At 37.6% G+C, this 13828-nt stretch overlaps 1 protein-coding gene across 1 annotated transcript in view; it reads left to right on the top strand.

Moving 5' to 3' along the window:
* The window catches only part of LOC113530442 (probable phospholipid-transporting ATPase IIA), a 46889-nt gene that overhangs the window by 14036 nt on the left and 19025 nt on the right, over nt 1-13828 (top strand). Inside the window, exons 11-18 of the mRNA XM_026920428.3 lie at nt 5-165; nt 514-656; nt 3549-3661; nt 4596-4805; nt 7472-7633; nt 8381-8473; nt 9223-9306; nt 11053-11223. Of these exons, the coding sequence (XP_026776229.1) occupies nt 5-165; nt 514-656; nt 3549-3661; nt 4596-4805; nt 7472-7633; nt 8381-8473; nt 9223-9306; nt 11053-11223 (1137 nt within the window). The remainder of the gene's footprint in view (nt 1-4; nt 166-513; nt 657-3548; nt 3662-4595; nt 4806-7471; nt 7634-8380; nt 8474-9222; nt 9307-11052; nt 11224-13828) is intronic.

The raw sequence follows: 13828 nt of genomic DNA, 5'->3' as shown, positions 1-13828 counted from the left end.
GTAGATTGGCCTTTTTGACTTGGAAGTAAACTGCTTGACCAAGATTCTGTTCGGAGCCCTGGTGGTGGTGTCTCTGGTCATGGTGGCTCTGCAACACTTCGCTGGTCGCTGGTACCTTCAGATCTTCCGCTTCCTGTTGCTCTTTTCCAACATAGTGCCCATCAGGTGAGGGCTTGTTTTATAACTGCCATACTTTACACAATGTAGTGTGTACACTAATATGACAGAATACCATGAAGGAGATGTGAAGTAGTTAGCCCATTAACACTATTGTTGTACTGGTAACATGCCATGAATTTGTACAGTTTCCAGGTTCTTGTAAATTGCAAAGAAAATAACTTTTTTTCAGAGTATAGCATAAATTAAACATTAGGCCAAAGCATAAAAGCGCATTCATTTTGCATCATTTATGATAATGTCCTTGTATATACTTAGTAGTGACTTTGCCATTGTTTAGCAATTTCCGACAGTAGCATTCTCCGTGTAAAATATTCCATGGCTTCTGGTTTTCAGTTTGCGTGTGAACCTGGACATGGGCAAGATGGTGTTCAGCTGGATGATCAAGAAAGATTCGAAAATCCCTGGAACTGTGGTTCGAGCCAGCACCATCCCAGAGCAGCTTGGACGAATCTCGTATCTCCTCACTGATAAGACAGGTGAGAATCAAATTTTGAGAATTTTCAGTTTTCTGTTTGCAAATGATCGCAAATTATAAAACCAGTAAACTGAAGACTACACACAAGTTACAAATTTGGAAACACATTGTTGATGAGAAAGGTCAGAGGAAAATGGCCAGATTGGTTCAAGCTGGCAGGAAGTGTACAGTAACTCAAATAACCACTCTTTACATCCGCGGTGAGCAGAAAATCATCTGAAAAATCGTAAAACTTCGAACCATGAGGTGGAAAGGCTCACACATCACAACTGAGGCAATTATCACACCAACTCATCGTTGATTATTTTCCTATAACATGACCTGTTGTGTTTTATTCTTTACTTATTAAAGGCATTATATAATAATTTTTCAAAAGCATTTTTCTTTTGTTTTAACCATTATGAATAATAATGATAGAAAAGTTTATTGCATGGATTTAAAACTTTCGGAGTATCAGGTGGTCTTTTTTACGTAAATAATCCAGCATAACACTGTTCAGCAAAGGTGAAGGGTATACACATCTTATCAGAGAGCTGTGAGATCAGCAACTGCACATTTTTGTGCCATCTACTCAGCACTGTCAAATGTTTCAGTGCTGAGTAGAGAGAGAGAGAGAGAGAGAGAGACAGAGAGAGAGAGAGAGAGAGACAGAGAGAGAGAGAGAGAGTGCTAAATGCTTGACATACCACATGACTAAATGGCTGCCTCAATAGATCTGGCATATGAAGGAGGAATGACTATGCTTTCCAAAGATTTTAAACTAAAAGACTTGATAAAAAAAAAATCTCTTGCATTAGTAGTGTCAGATTTAGAATTATCATTTTGTCTTTAATCCAGTCAAATACACTCACAGTCCACTTTATTAGGAACACCTGTACACCTGCACATTTATGCAGTTATCTAATCAGTCAGTTATCTGATCTCTCTCCTCAACAAGTGTTTCAACTCTAGAGACTGTTGTGTATGAAATTCCCAGGAGATCAGCAGTTTCTGAAATACTCACACCAGCCCATCTAGTACCAACAGCCATGCCATGGTTAAAGTCACAGAGATCACACGTTTTCTTCATTCTGATATTTGATATGTACATTATCTGAAGCTCTTGATCTGTATCAGCACGACTGTTTGGATTGCGCTGCTGCCACATGATTGGCTGATTAGATAACTGCATGAGTGTGTACAGGTGTTCCTAATAAAGTGGACAGTGAGTGTATGTTACTGTTAATGGCGAAGCTTAAAAGGACCACATTATATTTGAAGTCTCAATGCAAGTAAAAAAAAAAAAAAAAGCTTGTTTTTGAAGCTAGATTTATGCTCAGTAATCCAGCGACTACTTGAGAGTGTCCCGTTCGTGAGACTGAAATAAAAGCAGTGTGCGGTTTGGTGTGAAAGCTGATAGCACTGAAGTGACTTTAAGGATTGTAGACAGTAGCTCAAGGTTAGTTCAGACCTTTTCAGTGGAGCTTAGGTGGCGTGCTCTCGGCAAAGACGTGTCACTTATTAGAATTTAGAGCCAACACTAACCTTTTAGGTTTTTTCCCTGACCTCTCTTGTTAAAATCTCCCCTTCTGATTTATGTCACTGAATGATAGATGCTTCCTACGTAAAGGGAAAGAAAGAGCTGTAAAATAGTGGACAACGGAAGTGTGACTCAAACATGGGTGAAACGCCGTTAAGTGGAATGTGATCTGCTGAGGTGTCAGGAAACACGTACTAAGCTTTTCTGGCATTACTAAGCCTTTAGAGTTTATATTTTGATTTTGTGATTGTAAGAGAATGGAATGGTGGGTCTGGAGGGCAGGCCAAGCCCACCATTTTTTCTCTTGAACTTTTCATTTCCTCTTCCATAGTTAAACAAGTTAAGAAAGTTGTTTGATAAAATGCGGAAGAATGTAATAAATAAAACACTTAATTTTGATTGTTCATTCCAGGTCAAGTACAGTAACTGATAAAATGATATTAATAGTAGCTATTAAAAAACTCAAATGATATGATTATTTTCTAATAACTTGTATGCCCACTCTTTACCTTTATAACACTCTTCAACTTCTTTTGGATCTTCTCATTTGTGTAATATTCACTTATTTATTTCTTGACATCTCTATTATAACTCTATAACAATAACTATAAAATAGCCACATGCTATTTTTCTATTGAACTTGACCTCATAGTTTAGGTTGTTTATCAGATTAGAGGATTTAATTTTCTTTCTTTCTTTCTTGCTTGCTTGCCTTCTTTCTTTCTTTCTAGCAACTATAAACAGTCATCCCCTCACCAACCTCTCTTGTTTCGCTCTCTTGAAGACTGGTGACTTTTTTTTTTTTTTTTGGAAAGGTTGTCCAAACTTACAGCTTTACCTCTGACTCTTGCAAAGGGCTGACACAGGAGACTCCTTCCAAAAATTCATACACACATTTTTAAATTCATTTATGTGGAGAGTCTGCCATACAAGTCCCTGAGTAAGTCGGTAGTATTGAAAGAATTAGGTATTAGAATGAGTGCATTAATTCAAACCTGTGATTTGCATCAGAGCCGTGCTGTTGAAATGATTCACCACCTGGGGACCAATCAGAATTGAGAATTTGATTATTATACCAGCACTGTGATATAATTCATAGTAAAATATCAGGAGTTATCAGTGCAACATCCAGGTTTCAGACTGGTATCCCTGTGTTTTTTGTTTTTTATAAATTGCTACATACAGTATAAAAATACATTTAAAGAAATGAATTATGAATCGTAAATATATGTTCATGCATGTGTACCTTCAGTGCAGGAAGAGTTTCAGCAGTAACCATCATGTATACCATGACTTGTTGTTGGGTCTTGTTTAGATTGGATATCAGTCATTTCAGTTAGCTGTTCTGAGTGGCTGAATGTTTTATTTTGGCAGGGACTCTCACACAGAATGAAATGGTGTTCAGGCGTCTTCATCTTGGCACCGTGGCGTATGGAATGGATTCCATGGATGAAGTGCAGAGTCATGTGTTTAGCGCCTACACTCAGGTAACTGAAAACATATCATCAAGTAAATAAGTGAATAGCCTGGTGTACGGTATTGCCAGGGTGTACACTGGATAATGCAGATTGGTTAAAACTATAACGTCTACCCATGTTTGTGATGAAATTCTCCATATAAAAAAGAGCAAAATTGATCTAGAGGTGAATGAAGAATGTTTATTGTTCAATATTACTGTATTCTAGTAAACTTTCTAAGCTCACAGTCTTAAGCTGCCCTCACAGAGTTGATTTAACTATTGTAGTAAGTTCAAGTTGCCAAGAACTTCCATAATGACAAAAAAGGCTGCTAAGAGTATAGGAAAGCGAATCACATATGGTCAGTCCTTCAGCATGTGCCTCATAACCCCTTAAGGACATGCTTTGTCCCTTTGACATCTGAAGTCATTAGAGCAGGAAACAGGATTTGCTTGTTCCCTGCCTCTTAGTGGCTAATTTAATAACTCTGCCATTAACCCTTAAATATACGGCCCAAAAATAGCCTGCAAAATGCTGAAGCTTATTGTTTCAACTTTCTGATACATCTGGGAGCTTTTATAACTCCTCTCTGAGGACTAAAGAAGGACATTTGGCTGACACACAGCTTTATCATTTTGTCAGTGGGGTTAGTAAAGAAGGTTTAGCCTCATTATTTTAATTAATGATAAGTATAGTTGGTTTTTTGAATTTGTCATTAAATTTCATTTTTAAATTAGGAATTTGCATTGAATAATAATAATTATTGTTATTATTATTATTATTATTATTATTATTATGCAACAAGGAGTTGTGTTGAATTGTTTGACATGTTTTCTGTATTTATCTCCTCTAATGTCTTTTGTTTCTGACCTCAACCAGGCCAATAGCTAAGCAGGCCTGTACTCTAAAATTTTTATTATAATAATACTGTTTGCTTTTTCGTCCACCCCCCCACCTTTCCTAGCCTCCTCATGACCAGCCGGCCTCCAGAGCACCAGCCGCCACTAAGGTGAGGAAGACGATCAGTAGCCGAGTGCACGAGGCGGTGAAGGCCATTGCCCTGGTGCACAACGTGACACCCGTTTACGAGGGGAACGGCGTGACCGAGCAGGCCGAGGCCGAGCAGCACTACGAGGACACGTGCAGGGTGTATCAAGCCTCCAGCCCTGACGAGGTAACAGTCTTAACCAAATTACAGCCAGTCTTTGAGAGTTAACTGCAATACAGTGCATAGGAATACTGTGTTTGCCATGCCAGTGGAATTCACTTGTAAACATTTCTTGAAAGTACATGGTGTATTCAAAGGTGCCATCACCACTATAACTTAAGGAAAAAAAGATTGAAATGGCATTCAATTCAATTCAAAGTTATTTATGTAGCTCTTTTAACAATAGACATTGCCACAAAGCAGGTTTGCTGAAATCCGGGTGTAGATTCAGAATTGTTCTCATAAGGAGTTTAACCTCCATTCTGTCTTTCCTCTTTTGGTTAAGGACTTTGACAAAACAGCATTTGCATAGTGTGAAAACTCCTTAACTCACCTCGTGTAGAGGAAACATGGCAACATACTGATAGATGTAGCCTACTGATATTTTTTAAAACTAAAACTCTCCCATAAGACGGAGTACATCTTTGCTGATTTGCTTAACATACGTGGTTACTGGGATTAAGTCAAGGTCAGTAGGGAAGTGTGGTTTGGTGGTGACGCAGACCGGGCCTACACACACACACACACACACACACACACAAACACACACACTCACTCACTCTCACTACAAGCAGAACAGTTTGTGGTACCAGACGATGACTAAACATAGCCTCACGTACGTCTGCTTATTGCTGCTGGGAAAGAAATTATGGATATCTGATGCAGACCAAGCTTCTAAATATCAATATTGTTTATAGTTTTGTACTTCCCCCGTGATTGAACAGGCAGAGAGGGTGTCACATTTCTAAAACCCGAGCCCTCAGGATTCACAGTGATCTTTTCAATGTACAAAAGCAGATGTTTTGTGGGAGTGAGAAAATGGATATGGCTTATTTACCTTTTCAGAGGTAACTGCATCAACCTAGGCCATGCTACCCTCTTACTAAAAAAACATGACGTACCCAGTGGTCAAATGAAAGCAGTAGGGTCAGGCCTCATTTGTTGGCTGCGGTGGCTGTGGTGTAGCGGTGGTGCCTGCTTACTTTTAGCCTCTCTCTAGTCCATCTGGATGCTGTGAGATATGTCATTAGCAGCTAGTTGCAAAGGGCATAAGGAATAAGGTTTTTGATCTCTCCCTAACCTCTGGTCTGGAAGTTATTGGGCAATAACTTCTGCCTCCCAGAAACCCCCCCCCCCCCCCCCCCCCCCCACACACCCCCTTCAGCATTACACTAATGGATGTCATCTGGTTTGTCTTATCTTCGTTCGTACACTGAAATGTGGCTGGCCGTTCAGTACAAATCCACACCAAAAACTGTGATGTTTATTTTAGTTTATTCAGAAGTTGAATCTTTATAAGAGGTCTTTTGACTGGATGTTTGAAGAAAGTCATGGTTCCTGACAACTCAGTGTGTCTCTGGGTGTCTTAGGAATGTTCTCAAGTATGCTCTTATTGCTGTTTATAACTGTCTAAATTTCAGCATAATGTAGGTCAGTTATGGTTCCATGGATTTCAGTTTTGGGTTTTACTATACAGTAGTTCCATGTCACCATGTCAGTTTTTTCTAAATCAAATTCAGGCTAAATCTATGTATTATTTTCTAAACTAAATTCAGACTAAATTCAGACTTATTTCTAGAGTGAATTTAGGCTAAATAATTTTTTTTCTAGACAACATTCATTTTATTTCTTTTAAAAATATTTCTAGACTAGAATAATGCTAGAATAACTTTCTATTCTGAATAAATTAATTTTTTAGACTAAACTCAGACTAAATTAAGTTTTTTTTAAAAGTAATTTCAGTTTTTTCAAATCGAAATTAATTTTTTGACTAAATTCAAGCTAAATTATTTTTTTCCTTAAACAATTCAGACTAATTTGTTTTCTTATACTAAATTCAGACAAAATTCAGCTTGTTCTAAACTAAATTTGGACTCAGTTATTAATTTGTAAACTAAATTCACTAAACTCAATTCAGCTTTTTACTAGACCAAACTCTGACTAAATTCTCTTTTTTAGACTAAATTTAGACTAAATTCTTTTTTTCTAAATTAAATTAAGACTAAACCTAGCTTTTTTTATACTAAATTCCAGCTAAATTCTTCTTCTTTTTTTTTTTCTTCAAAATTAAATTCGGACTAATATTTATGTTGTTGTTTTTTCTTTTAATTGACTAAATTCAGTTTTTCTAAGCTAAATTGAGAATATATATATATTTTTTTCTTGAATGCATTTTGACTAAATTTGGTTTTATATTCAGTTATGGTTCCCTGGATTTCATTTCTGGGTTATAATATACAGTAGTTCCATGCCACCATTTTTTCTACATTAAATTCTTTTTTTTTTTTTTTTTCTAAACTAAATTTAGTTGTTTAATTTTTAAAAGTAAATTCATTTTTTTCTAGACTAAACGCAAAGCTTTTATATTAAGCTTTTTATGGACTAAATTTAGACTTAATTATTTTTTTTTCTAGGCTAATTTAGAGCAGTTAAACAAATCAGGTCTTATGGTTGCATAGCAAAACATCCAGATTATCCCACAAATCCCTTCACTTTGCTGAATTACTGCTAAGCATTTCAAATGCACCTAGATCCCTGAAAGCCTTCAGAGACAAATGTAATGACACATTAGTTATTTAAAAGGTGAAATGCCAACTAATTTTCTCCTTGTCTTTCTCTCTCACATGTGCTAGGTGTCACTGGTACAGTGGACAGAGAGTGTTGGACTGACTCTGGTAGGAAGAGACCAGTCCTCTATGCAGCTGAGGACCCCTAGTGGTCAAATCCTCAATTTCACCATCCTGCAGATTTTCCCTTTCACCTATGAGAGCAAGCGTATGGGAATCATAGTGCGTGTAAGTATCTCCTATCCATTTCCACTGCAGTAGTTCATCGAACTTGCGAAGCAAAGATTGTTGAATATTTTTCAGCTTTCTCACTCACACCACAACCTGTCTGCCATGTTTCTTTTGGGAACTTCACTAAGAAGACAGCCACACAGTTATTTGTTTTGGCTAGGAGTGATCTGAGAAAGCAGCTCCCCTCCTCTGAACCTGATGACTAACTCTCTCCAGACGAGAATGCTCACTATTGTTGCTGGCTTGGACTGGAGCCTATATTAGTGTACTTGAGGAAACTAGAAATTAATGGGGGTTTCCTTGTGATATCCGTTCAAACACCTCCAAGGACTCTTGAGAACACGCAAAAAACGAAATCTTTCATGCTTTGGAGTGAAAAACAAGATGCACATGTATTATTCTTGTAGTTCATCATCATCATCATCATTATCATTGTGGTTATAATATTCTTGAATGCAGATGAAAACTAAACGCTTAAAGGCCTTTGCTATGGAAAAAACAGCTAAGCATCTTTTATAATCAGAAAAGAAACTAGCTAATGTTGTGCTTATTGATACTGTAAAGAAAAAGGATAAGCTTCAGCTGCTTCAGTATTCTAGATTTAAGTATATAAAATATCCTTCATCCTCATTCAAAAAAAGATGAAAGCTGCTTTTAGAGTTATTCAGCTTATTGACATGAAGTAAGATAAGATAACCAGGTAGACATCTGAACATCATAGACACTTTTTATCCCTCATTCCAGGATGAGACTACTGGAGAGATCACATTTTATATGAAAGGAGCTGATGTTGTGATGTCTGGAATAGTACAATACAACGACTGGCTGGAAGAGGAGGTATTTTCACTCTGTCTTGCTAATATATAAGAAAAATAATCAACTACACAGTGGTATTATGCAGCCTGAGGTGAAGCAGTGTGACTGTTACCACCCTGAAGTTCCTATAACAGCACTTTATGAAGTGTTTTATTCCTCTTATACCACCGCAATTTACCACCAGTTGCAATTTTAATTTATTAATGAACAATACATTGTATTTTTAGCCGTTTATAGCTACAAATAATGTTGTGACAGGTTAGGTCCTGTTATCGTTTTACATTACAGCAGCTATAAACAGTGTTTTCCTCACCGGCCTCTATTTTTTTTTTTCTTTTGTAGTTAATAAGATTAAAAAAAAAAAAGCATTGCTTGTCATGGTACAAAGAAACCACAAAGCATAAAATCCTCTGTCCTGAAACTGTAGTGAAAAACTTAACTGACTGTTACAAAGCTCTGGCACTGGAGACTCCTCCCATAAATGTTAAATAACAGAAATTACAGAAAGCTACACCAAACATTTTTCTTTTTTAAATAACAGCATGTTTTTTTTTTTAATCTGCCAGGACCTGCCTTACGAGGCCCTGTGAATGAGTTGCTATAGAAACGATAGCGTATTAGTATTAGACCTGTACTTTGAGTTATAGACTGTCAGAGCTGTGCTGTTATAGAAAATTTTGAGGATTCAGCAGTGCCGTGGTATAAAATACAAATACATCTTGGAATGCCGTAGGACTATAGTGTTTTTATTCATTTTTATTGTCTCGCAGTGTGGGAACATGGCCCGTGAGGGGCTGCGAGTCCTCGTGGTGGCTAAGAAATCTCTGACAGAGGAGCAGTATCAGGATTTTGAGGTGAGCTTTTAGTTATTCATCTTTAAAATGCTACTGACAAATAAGAGCTTGTGTCTATGGACTTATCAGCAATTAAAAGAACTGTTAATGGATTGACATAAAGTAATATCAGTAAAAAAAGAATGATATATTAGCAGTTTATGAAAGATGACATTTTCTGTTGCAGTAGATTATAGATTAAAGATTTAGCATTGCACTATGGGAAACAAAAGGAGTGCTCAGGCTGTTGAAGCTCAATATGGTTGACTGACAGTGATTTGACTCTCAAATAACACACACCTCACCTGACCTCAATGTTTATTTCCAGAATATTCCATACAGAAACATTTGGTAAAGACATCAGGGAGACATAGAGTTTGTAATATATGAGCTACTCACTGGAGCAGGAGTTATGGGCTCAATAACACAACCACCTATGGAAACGAGTGCTGATATCTGAGCTTCGAACCTGTTACTCGAATTTTCTGTGTCTCTTTTTTTTTTTTTTTTAATTTATTTTCCTAGCCAAAATATCCAGGTGCAGATTTAACTTTAGATAGCTATGCAAGTTGCTGAGGAAACATACAACGTCAATAACAGTTTCAAAACAAGAGACGCAGCAACAAGTTTTCCATAGGGATTGCCCCAAAATGTCACAGTATTGGTTGCCCAGCCTATACACATGTACACACGCACACACACACACACACACACACACACACACACACAGAGAGAGAGAGAGAAAGAGAGAGAGAGACACCCACCCACACACACAAGACTTTCTAACCCCCTTTCTAACTGCTAGAGTGTATAATTGTGTGTGAGCTGGTGGGCGGTGATGACTCAGTGTGTGTGTGACTCACCAAGTGAGAGTGTGTTCCTGTGTGACTCACGCACACATTGTGTTGCCTTTATCTCATTCACTGGTTAAGGGCTACGCCCTCCACGCTGCAATTTGGCATTTGGCAGCTGCATATTATGGCACTATGACATTACTTGATTTATAGGATAATTCGTGGGCTGAGTTTAAATGCGTAGCCAACTTTAAAACAAACAGTTTGATCCTTTCCATGAATTACTTATTTAGAAACGATGGATTCTTGTAGATTTCTCACGCTCGACTTGCATCAAAGCTTTTAACTAATCACTATTTGGCATTGTCAGGTGACATTTTGTGTATAGATATGTGTATCAATACGTGTTGCGTATGTGTTGTATTTCTTCATGGAATATTATTGTGAAGTAGCTGCCAGTATATAATCTTGAATCGCATGGGATTTTTTGCTACTGAAAGGGTGTCTGTGGATCCTTAGTATCAGTTTATAAATAAAAGGTCTTAAATAGGTATTAGATTTAATTAAGTTTAGTAATAATGTCTGTAATTTAAATGATCTTAGATTTTAGGCTTTAGGCTAATTTTATTTAATGTCTTTTTTGTAATTTTACTGTTTCAAAAACAGTTGAATGATACAGGATGACCTGCACATATTTTTGCACCAAAACCTATTTTGCATAATGTTCAAGCACACAGGGGAAACACAACTTGAATCGCATTAATTTTTTGCTACTGAAAGGGTGTCTGTGGATCCTTAAAAAGTGTCCGTTTATAAATAAAAGGTCTTAATAGGTATTAGATTTGATTAAGTTTATTTTTGCACCAAAACCTATTTTTGCATAATGTTCAAGCACACAGGGGAGACACAGCTTTTAAACTAAAAGACTTGATGTTTTGTCAGATAGACGTCAGAATGTGTTTGTGTCCTGCAGGCGCGCTATGTCCAAGCCAAGCTGAGCGTCCACGACCGCTCGCTTAAGGTGGCCACGGTCCTCGAGAGTCTGGAGATGGAGATGGAGCTGCTGTGTCTGACTGGAGTGGAGGACCAGCTACAGGCTGATGTGAGGCCAACACTAGAGATCCTGCGCAATGCTGGCATTAAAGTGAGACACCTCTGTTTACCCAGCGTTTACTGTTTACTTCCAACACTCAGCCAAGGTCTAATAGTCAAATTCAGACACTTTTTATGTAGTACAGGCTGTACAGTCAGTGTCCAGAATTATGTGTATAAGTCATATAATAAATGATTTTAAGTAAGTCTAAAATTTAGGGATGCTGAATAGCTTTGTTTTAACACAGTATTCTTTTTACAATATTTCTTAAATAGTGCATTTTTTTTCTACAAAAAATGTTTTCCAAATGAACGTGCCCTTAGTATACTGTACGTCAGCAGCACTCAGCCCTTTTCCTGTTATGTCTTACATAGTTGGAGAACACTTGAGGAGGGATCTTAGACACTCCTCCGTGCTTGTGTGCTGTCCTCTTTAATTCAGACCACAGGTTTTCAATGTTATTTAATCCTGAGACAGAGATGGCTATTGGAAAAATCTTGATTTCTTTGTTGATTTTGATATCACTGGTCATTATATTGATGAAAGATGACATCTATTAGTTACTGTTGAAAACTGAAATATGCAGTTATTCTAGTTTTTTGAATGGAAACTTTGAATAATGGTGTGTAATGTTTGTGGCTTAGTGGTTCACACTGTTGCCTTGCACCTCCAGGGTTGGGGGCTCGATTCCCGCCTCTGCCCCGGAGTTTGCATGTTCTTCTTGTGCTTCGGGGGTTTCCTCTGGGTACTCCGGTTTCCTCCCCCGGTCCAAAAACATGCGTTGTAGGCTGACAGGCATTTCCAAATTATCCGTAGTGTGTGAATGTGTGTGCAGATGTGCCCTGTGTTGGGTTGGCACCACGTCCAGGGTGTCCCCTGCCTTGTGCCCCGTGTTCCCTGGGATAGGCTCCAGCCTCCCCCATGACCCTGTGTAGGATAAGCAGTACGGAAAATGGATGGATGTTTATTTTATACAATCCCTTTTTGGCCATTCCCTTGATGGGTGCCAATAATTCTATAGTCTCTAGTTGATTGTACAAAGGATTTCTCTTGGTGCAGGTGTTAATATAAAATTCCAGTCATGTAAAGGAAACAAATCTAGACAAGTTAATCAGTGCACTACAAACTAACCAAAGCAAAGTGTCCATGAAACGGTTGGGGATGGGTGTCAAAGGTGCATTAGGCAAGATTTGTCAAGATTAAGTGTCTTACAGTTAAATAGGTGGAGTAGAATAAGATTTGAATTAGTTTTCCTGCCCATGTACACAAAGCTCCAGCCCCAGAGTTAGCATGCTAACTAGAGTTAGTTAAGCTCATACCGATTTATGAGAATGGTCAGTGAGTGCCTTCGCTGTAAAAGTATCTACTTGATTCATTAATGCTTCGTACAGATTGCATCCACATACCTGACCAGAAGGAACGTTGCTAATTCTGTGTCCAGCTTCATCTCCTTCACCATTAATAAATTCCTCCATACTCCATCATTCGGTTTTTGTGGGTTTTTTTCTTTTCTTTTTTTTTTTTTTTTGCTTACTGGCTGTGCTTGGTGGTTAGCACCATGTTTTTTCTTTCTGAACAAACTATGATGGAGGTGTAGTGAAGGTGCATTAATGAGTGTCTATAAACAACTGTTGTATAATGCACAGAGATGCTTGATGCCGGATTAAAGGCGGTGAGATGTGGGGTTAATGGTCGAGCATTATGGGAGATGATCTTTGGTGAAGAAGCAGAATTTGATGGAGTACAGGTGTGAAATTTGTTAGAAGATGGGTGAGGAGAAAAATGTGCGAATGGAGTTGCTTTTCTCCCTCTCAAAGTGTAGGTGATTTTATAGATGGTGCAATGGGTGTATTTGCATCTCTTCCTTCTAGTATTAAAGCAAATAAATTTTTCTTGCTGGTTTTCCAATCATTTGACAGTTAATTAAAGAGAAAATAATATTTTGGGGTTTCAGTAGTTAAATATATACAGAATAAATAGGATTGCATAAATTTACAGATTTACATTTAGATTTAAACACCACCCAAAATCTTTCATTTCTGCACGCTTTCGCTATCAATACTGCTTTTTTTACGCAACAGTGTGGATACTCCTTTAGTAAATGCTTTAGTTTTGTACTAGGTTGTTTGTCATTGTTGAGCAGATTACTATGATGGTTCTCCCAAGGAAAACCAAGCATCTACTTTCATTTTTGCCTCCCTGACAACGTTAAAATCAGTGTTGCTTTAAAATGCTCTGTGAATTTTTGATCATTTTATTACAGTAGATTGATATTTCCGAAAATGATATTTTGATAAGGTCACAGCATGCAACCTTATTAGTATGATATCCTGCTTGTGCCTTTGATGCAACATGTAGTTATGTGTAGTCTATAAGCTGCATCTCTCTCTCTCTTGCTCTATATTTAACACTAAGGTTAAAATTGTTTCTCTTTACCAATAAATACCCTAAACGACTCTGCACATGTTCTTTCAACAGTGGAGATCAGTGTCTCAGTCAGGAAGCAAAAATGCCCCTTTAAGCCCCGCCTACTCAGCAGTCTGGCAAAAAAAAAACAAACCTGGAGTACAAAGATATGAACAATTTAAAAATCACGTCCCAAGGTTGTTGTGTTCACAGAATATGCATAATAAGTATGAGTTGTATGTACGGTTAG

Source organism: Pangasianodon hypophthalmus, chromosome 16 (assembly GCF_027358585.1).
Source record: "Pangasianodon hypophthalmus isolate fPanHyp1 chromosome 16, fPanHyp1.pri, whole genome shotgun sequence".
NCBI lineage: Eukaryota > Metazoa > Chordata > Actinopteri > Siluriformes > Pangasiidae > Pangasianodon > Pangasianodon hypophthalmus.
The sequence above is the reverse complement of the archived record's forward strand: the minus strand, read 5'-3'. Positions and strand labels throughout refer to the sequence as shown.